The sequence below is a fragment of the Arctopsyche grandis genome, chromosome 11, assembly GCF_051622035.1.
Source record: "Arctopsyche grandis isolate Sample6627 chromosome 11, ASM5162203v2, whole genome shotgun sequence".
In the NCBI taxonomy this organism is placed as follows: domain Eukaryota; kingdom Metazoa; phylum Arthropoda; class Insecta; order Trichoptera; family Hydropsychidae; genus Arctopsyche; species Arctopsyche grandis.
This window is the reverse complement of record NC_135365.1, coordinates 1,379,400-1,390,805: the sequence shown is the minus strand read 5'-3', so window position 1 is coordinate 1,390,805 and position 11,406 is coordinate 1,379,400. Positions and strand designations below refer to the sequence as shown.

Below are 11,406 nucleotides of genomic sequence, written 5' to 3'. Positions count from 1 at the left end.
AAGATTTACTCCGTTTTCTACAACACTAAAGCAGAATACTTGGACTCGAGATGAACAGAACGAAAACAAATATTAGGATAATGGTACGAGCTCGAGAAAGGCAAGATAATAGAACCTTTTGAGGTGTTGTGTTGGAGACGAATGTTTAGAATCTCCTGGACAGCGGGAATAACCAATTCCTACATACATCCTGCAAGAGCTGACGGTTGGCGATAGGCTATCATCCATTTGTCTTAGTCAGTAAGGTACTAGGCAGCCACAACGATATTTATTTAGTCTTTATTTTATACCAGGAAGGCCTAACAGGTAACCCCAATGCACCTTCCTGGCCATAAACATTGTACATTTGATACAAATATTATTAGTATTATACAAAGTAAATACATATCAATTAATATCCACAGAGACATCTATGGTCAAATTTGTAAATTTGCAGCATTTTTCATGATTCAGTAAATACGTGGAGAATTTTCCATCGCCCTCTCGACGTCCGACAACCATTTGCAATTTCCACCGTCAAAACCTTTTGATATTTACATAAATTTGTACGAAGTAGAGATAGTTATAAGTTTAATGAAACCTTGTATGTTCTGCCCCCGCTCGGAAGAAATTCCAGTAGGTATTTCAGGCAGAGAAAACAGTAGGCAAGAAGAAGAAATTCCAGTAGGTAAGTCTGGCCAGCAGAAATCAATGGGATTTGAACCCGTGACCACTCTGTTCAATGCATTATACGATAACCACCAGTCTATTCTGCTGATCTAACTTCTGACAGGACTTCCATGGTCTAACAGGACTTCAGCTGGTCTAACAGGACTTCAGCTGGTCTAACTTCAGACAGGACTTCCGTGACTATTGTCCCGAGGCAGCCGCTGGTAATTGGACTATTCGTCACATTGCGGTGGTCACAAATACAATTTTTGCCATGAAAATCACGAATACACAATATTTGGCACTCAAGTTCTCGTTAGTATGATAGTTACCGTTAGTATGATAGACTTTTCGGCTGCCAGATGTTCCGTTATAGAGATTTTAGTGACTTTGTGACCAGTAATCACCGAACCCCAGGCGCTATATTGAATGTACATTTGGCATCCTAGCCAATAAGTGAAGAATTTTACATCACCCTCTCGACGTCCCACAACCATTTGCAATTTCCATGGTCAGATAATGTATGTGGCTGCCTGTCAGAGAAATGTAAACATTTCTCGCTGCCTGTATCATAATGCACTCGGCAGCTAGTGATTCTGGTTGCGGCAACCACAAGCCCAGGCTCCGATTCACAGCAGCCAACACGACATGTATTTGGCAAAGGGAAATGGATGTGGTAGCTTGGCTGTTCGGCAGCCAGTTTTTTTCTGGAATTATACATGTATAAGCTCGCATATGGGTGTCAGTACCCGTGATTGAGTCTCCAACAGCTCGTTTAGAAGATACAAAATAAGTGTGTCTTCGATATTATGAGTCGCCGATAATGGCTGCCCTACTTTTTCTGGTCGTCTCGTCCGTTAAGGCCTACATTGTACATATTTTTACAATGTATTTTGTATGATACATTGTAGATAATATGTGGTTGCCCGTTTGACGTGCGCGCTGGCAGCCTGGTTGCTCGACGACCAGTCGAGTGACGTTTGTCGTACATATTGTGCACGCGCGCACATTTTTTTTTTGTTTGCTCTTGTGCACTATGTCTTTCGACACTGAGGAATTAATCAGGGAGGTGCACGCTAGACGTTTACTGTGGGATGTAACATGTGAAGACTACTGTAATCGGGACCTCAAAAAGATTAAATGGGACGAAATCACAGCCAAAATGTGTCCGGCGAACTCATCTGTCAGTGAAATTCACGAGTTTGGTAAGATGTTGTTTTATTACCTCACGTCTGTGGATCAAAATCAAAATCGGATCAATTTTTTTTTTATGATTCGACTCCAACTCCGACCCCAATTGGAATGATTTTATTAAGATTGACTTTTTTTAAAGTTAGTAATGAAAATAATTTTTTTGTATAAAATTAGTAATGAAAATAGTGATAAACGGACTATTCCGCAAAAAGCGATCTCGCGCACGCCACTAAATCTCGATCACAGAATATCTGGCACTCAAGTTCTTGTTATGCTGCGTACGCACCAAACCAACGAACGGCCCCCAGGCCAACTTTTTAAACCAGTAGCGTACAAAATATCGAAATAAAAATTAAATTAAAACTATTATTATTATATTAAAATTTAAATTAAATATTGAAAGTTAGAACAGAACATGCACAATTTAAATAAATTTTCGAGATTGGGCTAAAATTAGATTATCAACAGGCATATACATACATATGTACAGGTAGTTCGGAAATTATTTTTCAAGTCCCTCTTTAAATTTGATTTCTAATTGATTCAATTTTAATTTTAATATAATAATTATAGATATATAATTTTTATTTCGATATTTTGTACGCTACTGTGTCGATCGTTGAAAGTTCATTAAATTATTTTAAGTTCATTAAATCATTTCAAGGCACTATTACATGAAAGTTCATTATTTTTTAGATTAAATATCGGGTTTCTGAATAATATTGATTTTTAACCATTGCCGTTGTTACTTTCGATTGATGGAGTTTTTGGGTGCCGGGATCTAAAATTTTGTATGGCTTTTGGCGCTCTAATTTTAAATTTTAGAGCGCCTTTGGCGCATCATGCGGCGCCCTAACTTATTTGCCGCCACCCAACCCAGCCCCCCCCCCAAAACCGGCACTGCCCACCCGTCCCCAACGTTTCCCTCTTATCTTATGGCGATGAGTGATGGATAGACTCCGGACAGAGAGCGTGCTTTTTCCAGGAATCGGGGCGGTTTGGCTCTATTAACAAAGCTAGAGTGCAAACAACAAAGGTTCGGCAAACCTTTAACAAATCATTTACAACAATTGAACAATGAACGGCGTGCTTTGGGTCATCACTCATCGCCATAAGATACGAGAGGGGATCACTGATGACTAGAGGTAGAACCGGAAGCGCGCTTTTTCCAGGAATCAGCACCCTGATTTCCGGAAAAAGCACGCTTCCGGTCCTACCTCTACTGATGGCCACTCTAAGGGCCGGGCCGCACCGCTCAATTCGTGAACAACTTGGTTGAGGGCGACCAGACCAATGCATGCAGGTAGATGGGACATGCCACACCCGTCAACTTGTTTTTCGTACACATTTCCATACATTTTTTCGTGTCGCGCGACTAGTCGGCCGACAAAGTTGCACGGTGCGGCCCGGCCCTAAAGCTACCTGTGCTAGCTGCTCACAAGCACCCCCCCCCCCTACCGACCGACCCCGTGCTTCTATGCGTCGACTGGGGGTTTGTTTGTTTCGCGCTTTCTTTCCACCTTGTGCTTCATGAGCCGTTTGTTTGTGTTGGAGCAGCACGCATGACTCCGTATTGTACTTATTTTATTTATTTATTCAAATAGCAAAACTGCTAATACATATAACACAAAATAACAAAATAACAACAAAAAATTATAAATCAATCATTAACACCCTTCAAGAATGCAGCAATGTTATTAGAACTTCTAATGCCTTCAGGAAGGGCATTATACATTTGAACACCTCTGTGAAAAACACCTCCTGCAGTTTTAGCTTTCTTAACTCTACCTATAATCAATTTATTCCTATTTCTCGTTTTATAATTATGTATATCTCTATTCCTAACTATATGATTATTAAAATATTTGGGTAATAGATTCTTATCTAGCTTATATATAAACTTTAAAGTGCTTACTTTAAGACTATTTCTAATGTCCACCCATTTCAATTCATCTAACATACTTCTTACATTCTTACGTTTCCTCACATTCAAAATTGCACGCATTGCTCTATTCTGCACTTTCTGCAGTTTATCAATACACAAACCACTAAATAGATTGAGGACTGTAGCGCAGTATACAGTATGAGGCCGTACAATACAATTAAATATCAATATTTTACTTTTTATACTTAATAAATTTCTTAACCTACAAAGTACACCAACTTTTTTTGCCATTTTTTTAATAATATAATCTGCGTGCACATTAAAACTTAATTTACAATCCAAATAAATGCCCAAATACTTAATAGTATCCACTACTTCTACCACTCTCCTATCCATAATCACATCACTCACAACTTTTTTATTATGCATCCACATCATCTTAGTCTTACTTGTATTAGTGTAGTATTATTACCAAACCATGTTATGTATATGTTTGTCCCACTTACTCTGTATCAGTGACAGCTCGTGAATATACACCTGTCAAACATGCCTCGTCTTTCACTCTTCGATATCTGAACCATCCCGCACACATCTCAATAGTTTGTTTCGCGTTTTCTTTTGATCGCAAGCCTTTCAAAATGGCGCCGATTTCTTTGCCTACACAATTCAAGCATACGGTTGAAAGTGTGTCCGAAAATGAAGAAGAGGTGAAAATATACGCAGCTCTCACCAATGAAGAGTGCGATGACTGGGTGGCCACTTCCTCGGAGCCAACTGCCACGAGGTGGAACATTCGAGATACCCAAAAAAACACAAACAATCAAATATGCAGGTTAGTTGGTTCAACTACAAATATGCAAGCAACTATGAACCAAACATGTTGTGTATAATATGATGTTAACGTCTGTGTTTCATATTATTCTTGTTTTTAGAAAAATATACGTAGAAGAGGGTGAAGATGAAGAATTGAATAAAGAGATACGTGCAGCACTCGATACAGTTTACAATAATTTTACCTCTAGTAATTTGAGTGCTGAATTGAAATCATCGTTTATAAAAAATCTTCACACCATTAATAGACCAGGAGGAATCTATGATTTTTTACAAATATCACATTTGTACGGCCTTACCCCAGTATGAAAACCCATGTGTGCATTGAGTTCATATTTTTTAAGGAATGACTTTGAACAAATGTCACATTTGTGTGGTTTTACCCCAGTATGAACACTCATATGTGTACTTAGATTTCCTTTCGAAGTATATGATTTAAAACAAATATCACATTTGTGTACCTTTATCATAGTATGATTACCCATATGTTCACCAATACTCTGTTTCGTAGTGAATGTTTTTGAACAAATGTCACATTTGTAATGAATACCCATATGGTCACTAAGTATCCTTTTTGTACTGAATAATTTAGAACAAATTTCGCATTTGTGAAGCTTGACCCCAATATGAATAAACCTATGTGCATTCAGTTGATATTGTTCAAGGAATGATTCTAAACAAACGTCACATTTGTGTGGCTTTTCCCCACTATGAACACTCATGTGTTCACTTAGATTGTATTTCCTGTAGAAAGATTGTGAACAAATGTCACAAACATACATCTTTCTATGAGTGTCCGAGATTTTCTGTGACACACTACTGATTTTATGAGTAAACAACTTGTCTTGGGAATCTATTTTATGGTCCAATTCAGAACGTGTACAGCACATCTCATCTAAAGCTTTTCGACAAGGTAATTCTTCCGCTAGAATGTGTTCTATTATTGCTGCCACATTATCACTTGAACTAATATTTCTTCCAGGGGTCTAAAAATAAACCGAAAGTTATTCAATTAAACATGTGTGATTAAATGTAATTTTACATATTCGATTAGGTGAATGTTTCTCCAAGAACCGATCTAAAGAACATTAATCCTATTCGTTTACCTCGTCGTCGTCTGGTGAACTAGAAATTTTGGGTGAGCAATCAGCACCCAACTCATCTTCCCATATTAAATCTTCTAGCAAAACTTCCTCCGGCTTCACTTTCAAATACTTGTCTAATTCCACCCTCGACGTTGTGTCACTCAAAAAACAAACGTTTCGAAAGCTGTCGAACAATTCCAGATTGTTGACGCAAGAAAGGCATATCATATCTGGCCTCCTTTCCTAACCTGCAAATGTGAAAGGTATTGACGATTACAAGGAGTAGCGAATTATCTGCTGACAGCAGGCCCAAATGCGTTGCACCAAACGCGGTGGATGAGGGTCGTCATGGATGGAGACGAAGGACCCTGCTGGAGCAGAGCAGAGACAAAGTCTGCACTCCATCGCTTCTCGGGAGGGAGAAGCACAAACTCCTGGAGAGTGGATAGTAGACAATGGATGCCTAGATGCAGTATTTTAAGACGTTTGGAGTTGAGGGTCTTCTCAGGCTGATATGCAAGTGGCGCTGGTGACAGACTCGAGTGGGGTTTCCAGATTGTCGGTCGCAAAATTAGGGCTGCCAGCCATCATTTTCTCCGGGAAAATCCAGACATTTGTACGTTGCGAAGAAGAGTCCATCTACTAAAATCGTTCAAGTTGGAGTCGGAGTTTAAAGTCAGACTTGGTAAATTTTGACCGACTCCACAACCTCGATTTTACTAGTCTGTACCTTTGGTGTTTACATTTTTGGTAATATGAAGGGTTAGTACTTATATTAAACGGTTACTATATATCGATCGGTTCGGTGACTATTGGTCACAAAGCACTCGTCACAAAGTCGCGAAAATCTCTATAACGGAACATCGTGCACTCCCAGTTAAGAACCACCGCTCTAGATCGTTTGCACGTCATCACTAGAGGTAGGATAGTCACAGTGCTATCCATTGTTCCATTGTTGTAAATCCTTTGTAAAAAAGGTTCGGCAAACCTTTGAACAATACGCGGCACCTTCTGGGTCCGGTGACTAGTCATCACTATGGATAGGCGTGGAAGCGTGCTTTTTCCAGGAAACAGGGCATTTGGGGTCTATTTTCCAGGAAACAGTGCAAACTACAAAGCTAGAGAGCAAAAAAAGGTTCACCATAAAAATGAACAATGAACGGCACAAAGTCGATGGTTCCCCCCGCCCTATCGATATTTTAGAATGCGCTCTAGGTTACAAAAAGGTTGGGAACCCCTGATCTAATGAGATGCTATCGGGCATACAATAACTATTGAATATTAGTTTGGTAAGAATCTACGTTAATTTTTAATCCTACTTTCCCTGTCCAGCTACATATGTTCGTCTGTTAAGTAGGTCAGCTGGATCGCGAGTTATTAAAACTATATCGTCTGTGAACCGAAAATGATTTAAAAAGCGGCCGTTGATTTTGCTCCTGCTATGTCCCACCCTAAATTCCTGAAAACTCCCTCAAGCACCGCATTGAATATATTGGGTGAGATGGTATCTCCTTGTTTTACTCCATTTCTTATGCTAAATTTATTAGTACTATGGGGGTCGAACGAATGAGACGACTAGCTCGTTTATGCACGTGTATTTATTCTGACGGCCGAGGAAGAAGTAATGGTAGCAACTTTTGAACGTGGCCGAGTTGGGCCCAACTCGCAGGAAGGTGACCGAAACTCGACCATGTCATATAGCCGCCACAGTACCTGAAAAAAGTTTAACAGAAGCTGTGGCGGTCTTATACATATATTGCAGCGAACAGTCCCACATAGGGTTCCGTCACTCCCTGTGTTTGTAGAGCTTTAAGTACTGCATTATGACTAAGTGTATTGAAGGCTTTCTCATAATCGACGAAACCTAGGCACAATGGCCGTTGATATTCGTTGGCGCGCTCGATTAGTTCGCAAACTACTTGGAGGTGGTCCATTATGCTGAAATTTCCTCTAAACCCTGCCTGTTCTATAGGTTAGTTTTCGTCGAGGATATTCTTCAGTCTTTCTGTAATAATCTTTGTGAAGAGCTTGTATACCGCTGAAAGTAGACTAATGGGTCGGTAGTTCTTGATATCGCTTTTATATCACACACCGAAATAAAGAAAATAATAAAAAAGGGAGTCGATTGATTTTGTACGACTCGTGACTCCGACTTCAACTATGCTTCAAATGTTTCGATTCCACAGTCCTGGCTTATTTTAATGCACTTCTTAACCTAATAGTACTTTGTTTTGCCACTCTTGTGGATTTTCGTCTATAAAATAGTTAGCTAACATTTACCTGTAATTTTCTGATGGTCTGTTTTCTCTGCCTGAAATACCTAATGGAATTTCTTCCGAGCTGGGGCGGAACATACAAGGTTTCATTAAACTTATAACTATCTCTACTTCGTACATTTTTTTTGTAAAACTTAAAAGGTTTTGACGGTGGAAATTGCAAATGGTTGTCGGACGTCGAGAGGGCGATGGAAAATTCTCCACTTATTCGCTAGAATGCCAAATGTACATTCAATATTATTATTAACTAGTGTTGGGCCCGTTGATTTCAACGGGTGGTTTCGAAAAGGAATTGAAACTCGAATAAAAATAAAGTTAAAGATATTGAATCGACTGGTTTCGGAAAGAAATTGATGCACGAATTACGAAGTGATTACGAATTACGAACTACGTTTTGTGCATCGCCGACCTCCTGCCGCCTTTGCCCCCGATGCCTCCGTCGCTCCGGGGCCTTCGGCCCCAGCGCCGCCGACGCCTCCGGCGCCCCCGACGCCTTCGGCACCCCGGGGGCTTCGCCCCCAGCGCCGCCGACGCCTCCGGCGCCCCCAGCACCCCCGATGCCTTCGGCACCCCGGGGGCTTCGCCCCCAGCCCCCCCGATGCCTTCGGCACCCCGGGGGCTTCGCCCCCAGCGTCCCCGATGCCTTCGGCATCCCGGGGGCATCGCCCCCAGCGCCGCCGACGCCTCCGGCGCCCCCAGCGCCCCGATGCCTTCGGCACCCCGGGGGCTTCGCCCCCAGCGCCGCTGACGCCTTCGGCGCCGCCAGCGCCCCCGGCAATGAAAAAAATGAAAAAACTGAAAAAATGAAAAAAATTAAAAAACTGAAAAAATGAAAAAAATTAAAAAACTGAAAAAATGAAAAAAATGAAAAAACTGAAAAAATTAAAAAAATTAAAAAACTGAAAAAATGAAAAAAATGAAAAAACTGAAAAAATGAAAAAACTGAAAAAATGAAAAAAAATGAAAAAACTTTAAAAATTAAAAAAAATTAAAAAACTGAAAATTATGAAAAAAATGAAAATTATGAAAAAAATTAAAAAAACTGAAAAAACCTGAAAAAAACTGAAAAATATGAAAAAACTGAAAAATATGAAAAATATGAAAAAAGTGAAAAAAATGAAAAAAAAAAATTTTTGTTCCCCATACTGGTTGACGGTTGATCGTCCGTCACATATATACAAATATACATACAAATATACAAATATACAAATATATTTAGCGACAGTCCGTTTTTATATATATTATTATTGCAAATTTAGAGTAATTATTGCAATTTAGAGTAATTATTGCAAATTTGTTTTTCGATGATTAATTTTAATGAAAATTTACGATTGTGATTATGAATTTTTATTTTGATGTATTTATTTTGTCTTTTTGTTTTTTGTTATATATTATATTTTTTTTATTATTTCATAATTTTTATCATATTATTATTCTTATCATTTTGATATTTTTATTATACTGTTATTTCTATTTTTTTTCTTTTTTTGTTTTCTTTAACTATCTTACTCTATTATCATTTTTGTTTCTTATTTTAAATGTTTGAGCTTTTCTTTTTTTTACCTATATGTGAAAATTATTAATGGTTTACTTAACATAATTATATTTTTTTTACTATCAATCTATGTAACTTAATAAACTGTAAATTTTCCAAATAAATAAATAAATAAATATAGCGGAAGTTATGAGAATAGACCAGCAGAATATACTAGTAGTTAGCATATAATGCTTTGAACAAAGTGGTCACCGGTTCAAATTCCACTGGTTTCTGCTGGCCAGACCTTAAATTTGTGACTCCAGGTCGATCGTTTCCTATCAGAGTTTGCCAATTTATCATGATTTTCATTGAAACGGTTCCAAAAAATTGGCAACCTTATCCATTTTCTTGCAATTCTCGAGTTTTCAGTAATCTCGAATTTCGCTGCATTGTATAAAATGCTGCTTATTTACACATTTGACCAATTGATATGTATTTACTTTGTATAATAATACTTGTATCAAATGTACAATGTTTCTGGCCAGGAAGGCGCATTGGGGTTACCTGTTAGGCCTTCCTGGTCAATAAATTAAAAAAATAAAATGATGCAGTCTAATTAGTCTAATTACCCACTTCAAAGATATCTATAATTATACACATACATTTAAAAATCATTTTTATTTTTCAGGCGAATTTCTTAAGCTGAAATGGAAAAATATCAGGACTTGTTTCTCAAGGGAAATGAGGCGCAGAGCTGGTTCCAAAAGAGGGGCAGCAGCTACACGTAAAAGCCCTTACGTATTTTTCAACCAGCTGCAATTCCTGGCGGAAACTGTTATAAATAATAGAAGACAAGTAATCCTCGCGAACTCTGAAGCAGAAGAAAATGAGAACGATGACCCTGTTGAAGAACTTTCTCCACCACCACAAAAGAGAATGAAAAAAATTCCTAAAGATAAAACACATAATGAACTTAAAAGAGTGTTAAAAAAAAGTGTCAACATAAAAGAGGAATTTGAACCGATTCAATATGTTGATTCACACAAAATGTTTCTGTTTTCTTTAATAGACGACTTTAAAAAAATTCCAGAAAATCGTTTGCTCAATACGAAAATGGAAATCATTAATGCTATTCAAAGAGCACGATCATTTCCAATTGAGGCTGAATATTCTGCCGACCATAGGAATCATCAGCATATTCGCCGCACCAACTGTTTCAATGCCTATCAAGAACATTTAGACTATCCAAAGCAGTGCCGTAGCAACGCATTGGCAACGGGGCGATTGCCAAAGGCGCCGGAGTCCATTTTTAAGTTTTTTTAAATTATTACAATCTATTTAAGATCGACCAGCAGTCAAGTACGGACATTAAATTTAAGCATATTATGTACATATAATATATGAATTAACGAATTATATAAACTTTGATAATATAATATAATAACAGACTTTGATAACGCCAAAGCACAGAAAAATTCGACTTAAGATTTTTAAAATTCGACTTAATTTTATGTTAATTAGTTAATGGTTCGAAAACTAAAGAAAAAAAAACCATCAAAAATGAAAATAAAAAACGATAAATGGACGACAAAAGAAAATAAAAAGCACGAAATTTTCAATGTTGTATAAGCAGTGGTGTAGTGGGGTTATTTTTTATTTTATTTTTATTTACCCCAGTACGACACTGTGGCCAGATGATGTGTACATAGACAAGAATATACATACATACATATATATTATATACCTACAAAAAAACAAACATTATTAATAATAGTCTACAGATGCTACCCGATATGACAAGAAACAAAAATTAAATAAAAAAACAGTAAAAATTAAAAATTAAACAAAATTTAATAGGTTTAAATTAAACTAAAAGTGAAAAAAAAAACATTAAAAAAGTGGATAACCTGTTTCTGTGACATAATTTAAATGTAAAATGTAGATTTTACGTTTCCAATATTAAAAAAAAACTTATATAATATTGGAAAAAATATATAACTTACAAAATAT

The 11,406-nt window shown here is 37.6% G+C and overlaps 4 protein-coding genes and 1 long non-coding RNA gene across 7 annotated transcripts in view; 3 read left to right on the top strand and 2 right to left on the bottom strand.

Annotated features, from left to right (window-relative positions):
• Positions 1 to 11,406, bottom strand: part of LOC143919146 (uncharacterized) — a 1,208,594-nt gene that overhangs the window by 504,572 nt on the left and 692,616 nt on the right. The window lies entirely within an intron of this gene.
• The window catches only part of LOC143919153 (uncharacterized), a 229,710-nt gene that overhangs the window by 88,266 nt on the left and 130,038 nt on the right, over positions 1 to 11,406 (top strand). The window lies entirely within an intron of this gene.
• Positions 1 to 11,406, top strand: part of LOC143919113 (uncharacterized) — a 213,940-nt gene that overhangs the window by 121,114 nt on the left and 81,420 nt on the right. The gene's annotated exons all lie outside the window — the stretch shown is intronic.
• On the top strand, positions 266 to 11,399 carry LOC143919142 (uncharacterized). Of its 3 annotated transcripts, none has more exons than XM_077441335.1 (2): positions 266 to 1,853; positions 10,085 to 11,399. In XM_077441335.1, the coding sequence occupies exons 1-2, from the start codon at positions 1,685 to 1,687 to the stop codon at positions 10,717 to 10,719; spliced, it is 804 nt and encodes a 267-aa protein (XP_077297461.1). In that variant the 5' UTR covers positions 266 to 1,684; the 3' UTR covers positions 10,720 to 11,399. The 3 variants fall into 3 exon arrangements, with proteins under 3 accessions (XP_077297461.1, XP_077297462.1, XP_077297463.1); XM_077441336.1 differs by lacking the exon at positions 266 to 1,853 and adding an exon at positions 4,232 to 4,559 and having other exon boundaries at positions 10,085 to 10,928; XM_077441337.1 differs by lacking the exons at positions 266 to 1,853; positions 10,085 to 11,399 and adding exons at positions 4,234 to 4,559; positions 4,660 to 7,737.
• On the bottom strand, positions 3,963 to 6,537 carry LOC143919137 (uncharacterized). Its single transcript, XM_077441329.1, has 2 exons — positions 5,665 to 6,537; positions 3,963 to 5,544 (listed from the first exon to the last, which is right to left on the bottom strand). The coding sequence occupies exons 1-2, from the start codon at positions 5,869 to 5,871 to the stop codon at positions 4,819 to 4,821; spliced, it is 933 nt and encodes a 310-aa protein (XP_077297455.1). The 5' UTR covers positions 5,872 to 6,537; the 3' UTR covers positions 3,963 to 4,818.

Coding starts and splice junctions, on each gene's coding strand:
- LOC143919142 (XM_077441335.1), top strand. CDS start 1,685: ATGTCTTTCGACACTGAGGAATTAATCAGGGAGGTGCACGCTAGACGT. Junction 1,854..10,084: donor CAGTGAAATTCACGAGTTTG/GTAAGATGTTGT, acceptor TTTATTTTTCAG/GCGAATTTCTTAAGCTGAAA.
- LOC143919137 (XM_077441329.1), bottom strand. CDS start 5,871: ATGATATGCCTTTCTTGCGTCAACAATCTGGAATTGTTCGACAGCTTT. Junction 5,545..5,664: donor GTTCACCAGACGACGACGAG/GTAAACGAATAG, acceptor GTTTATTTTTAG/ACCCCTGGAAGAAATATTAG.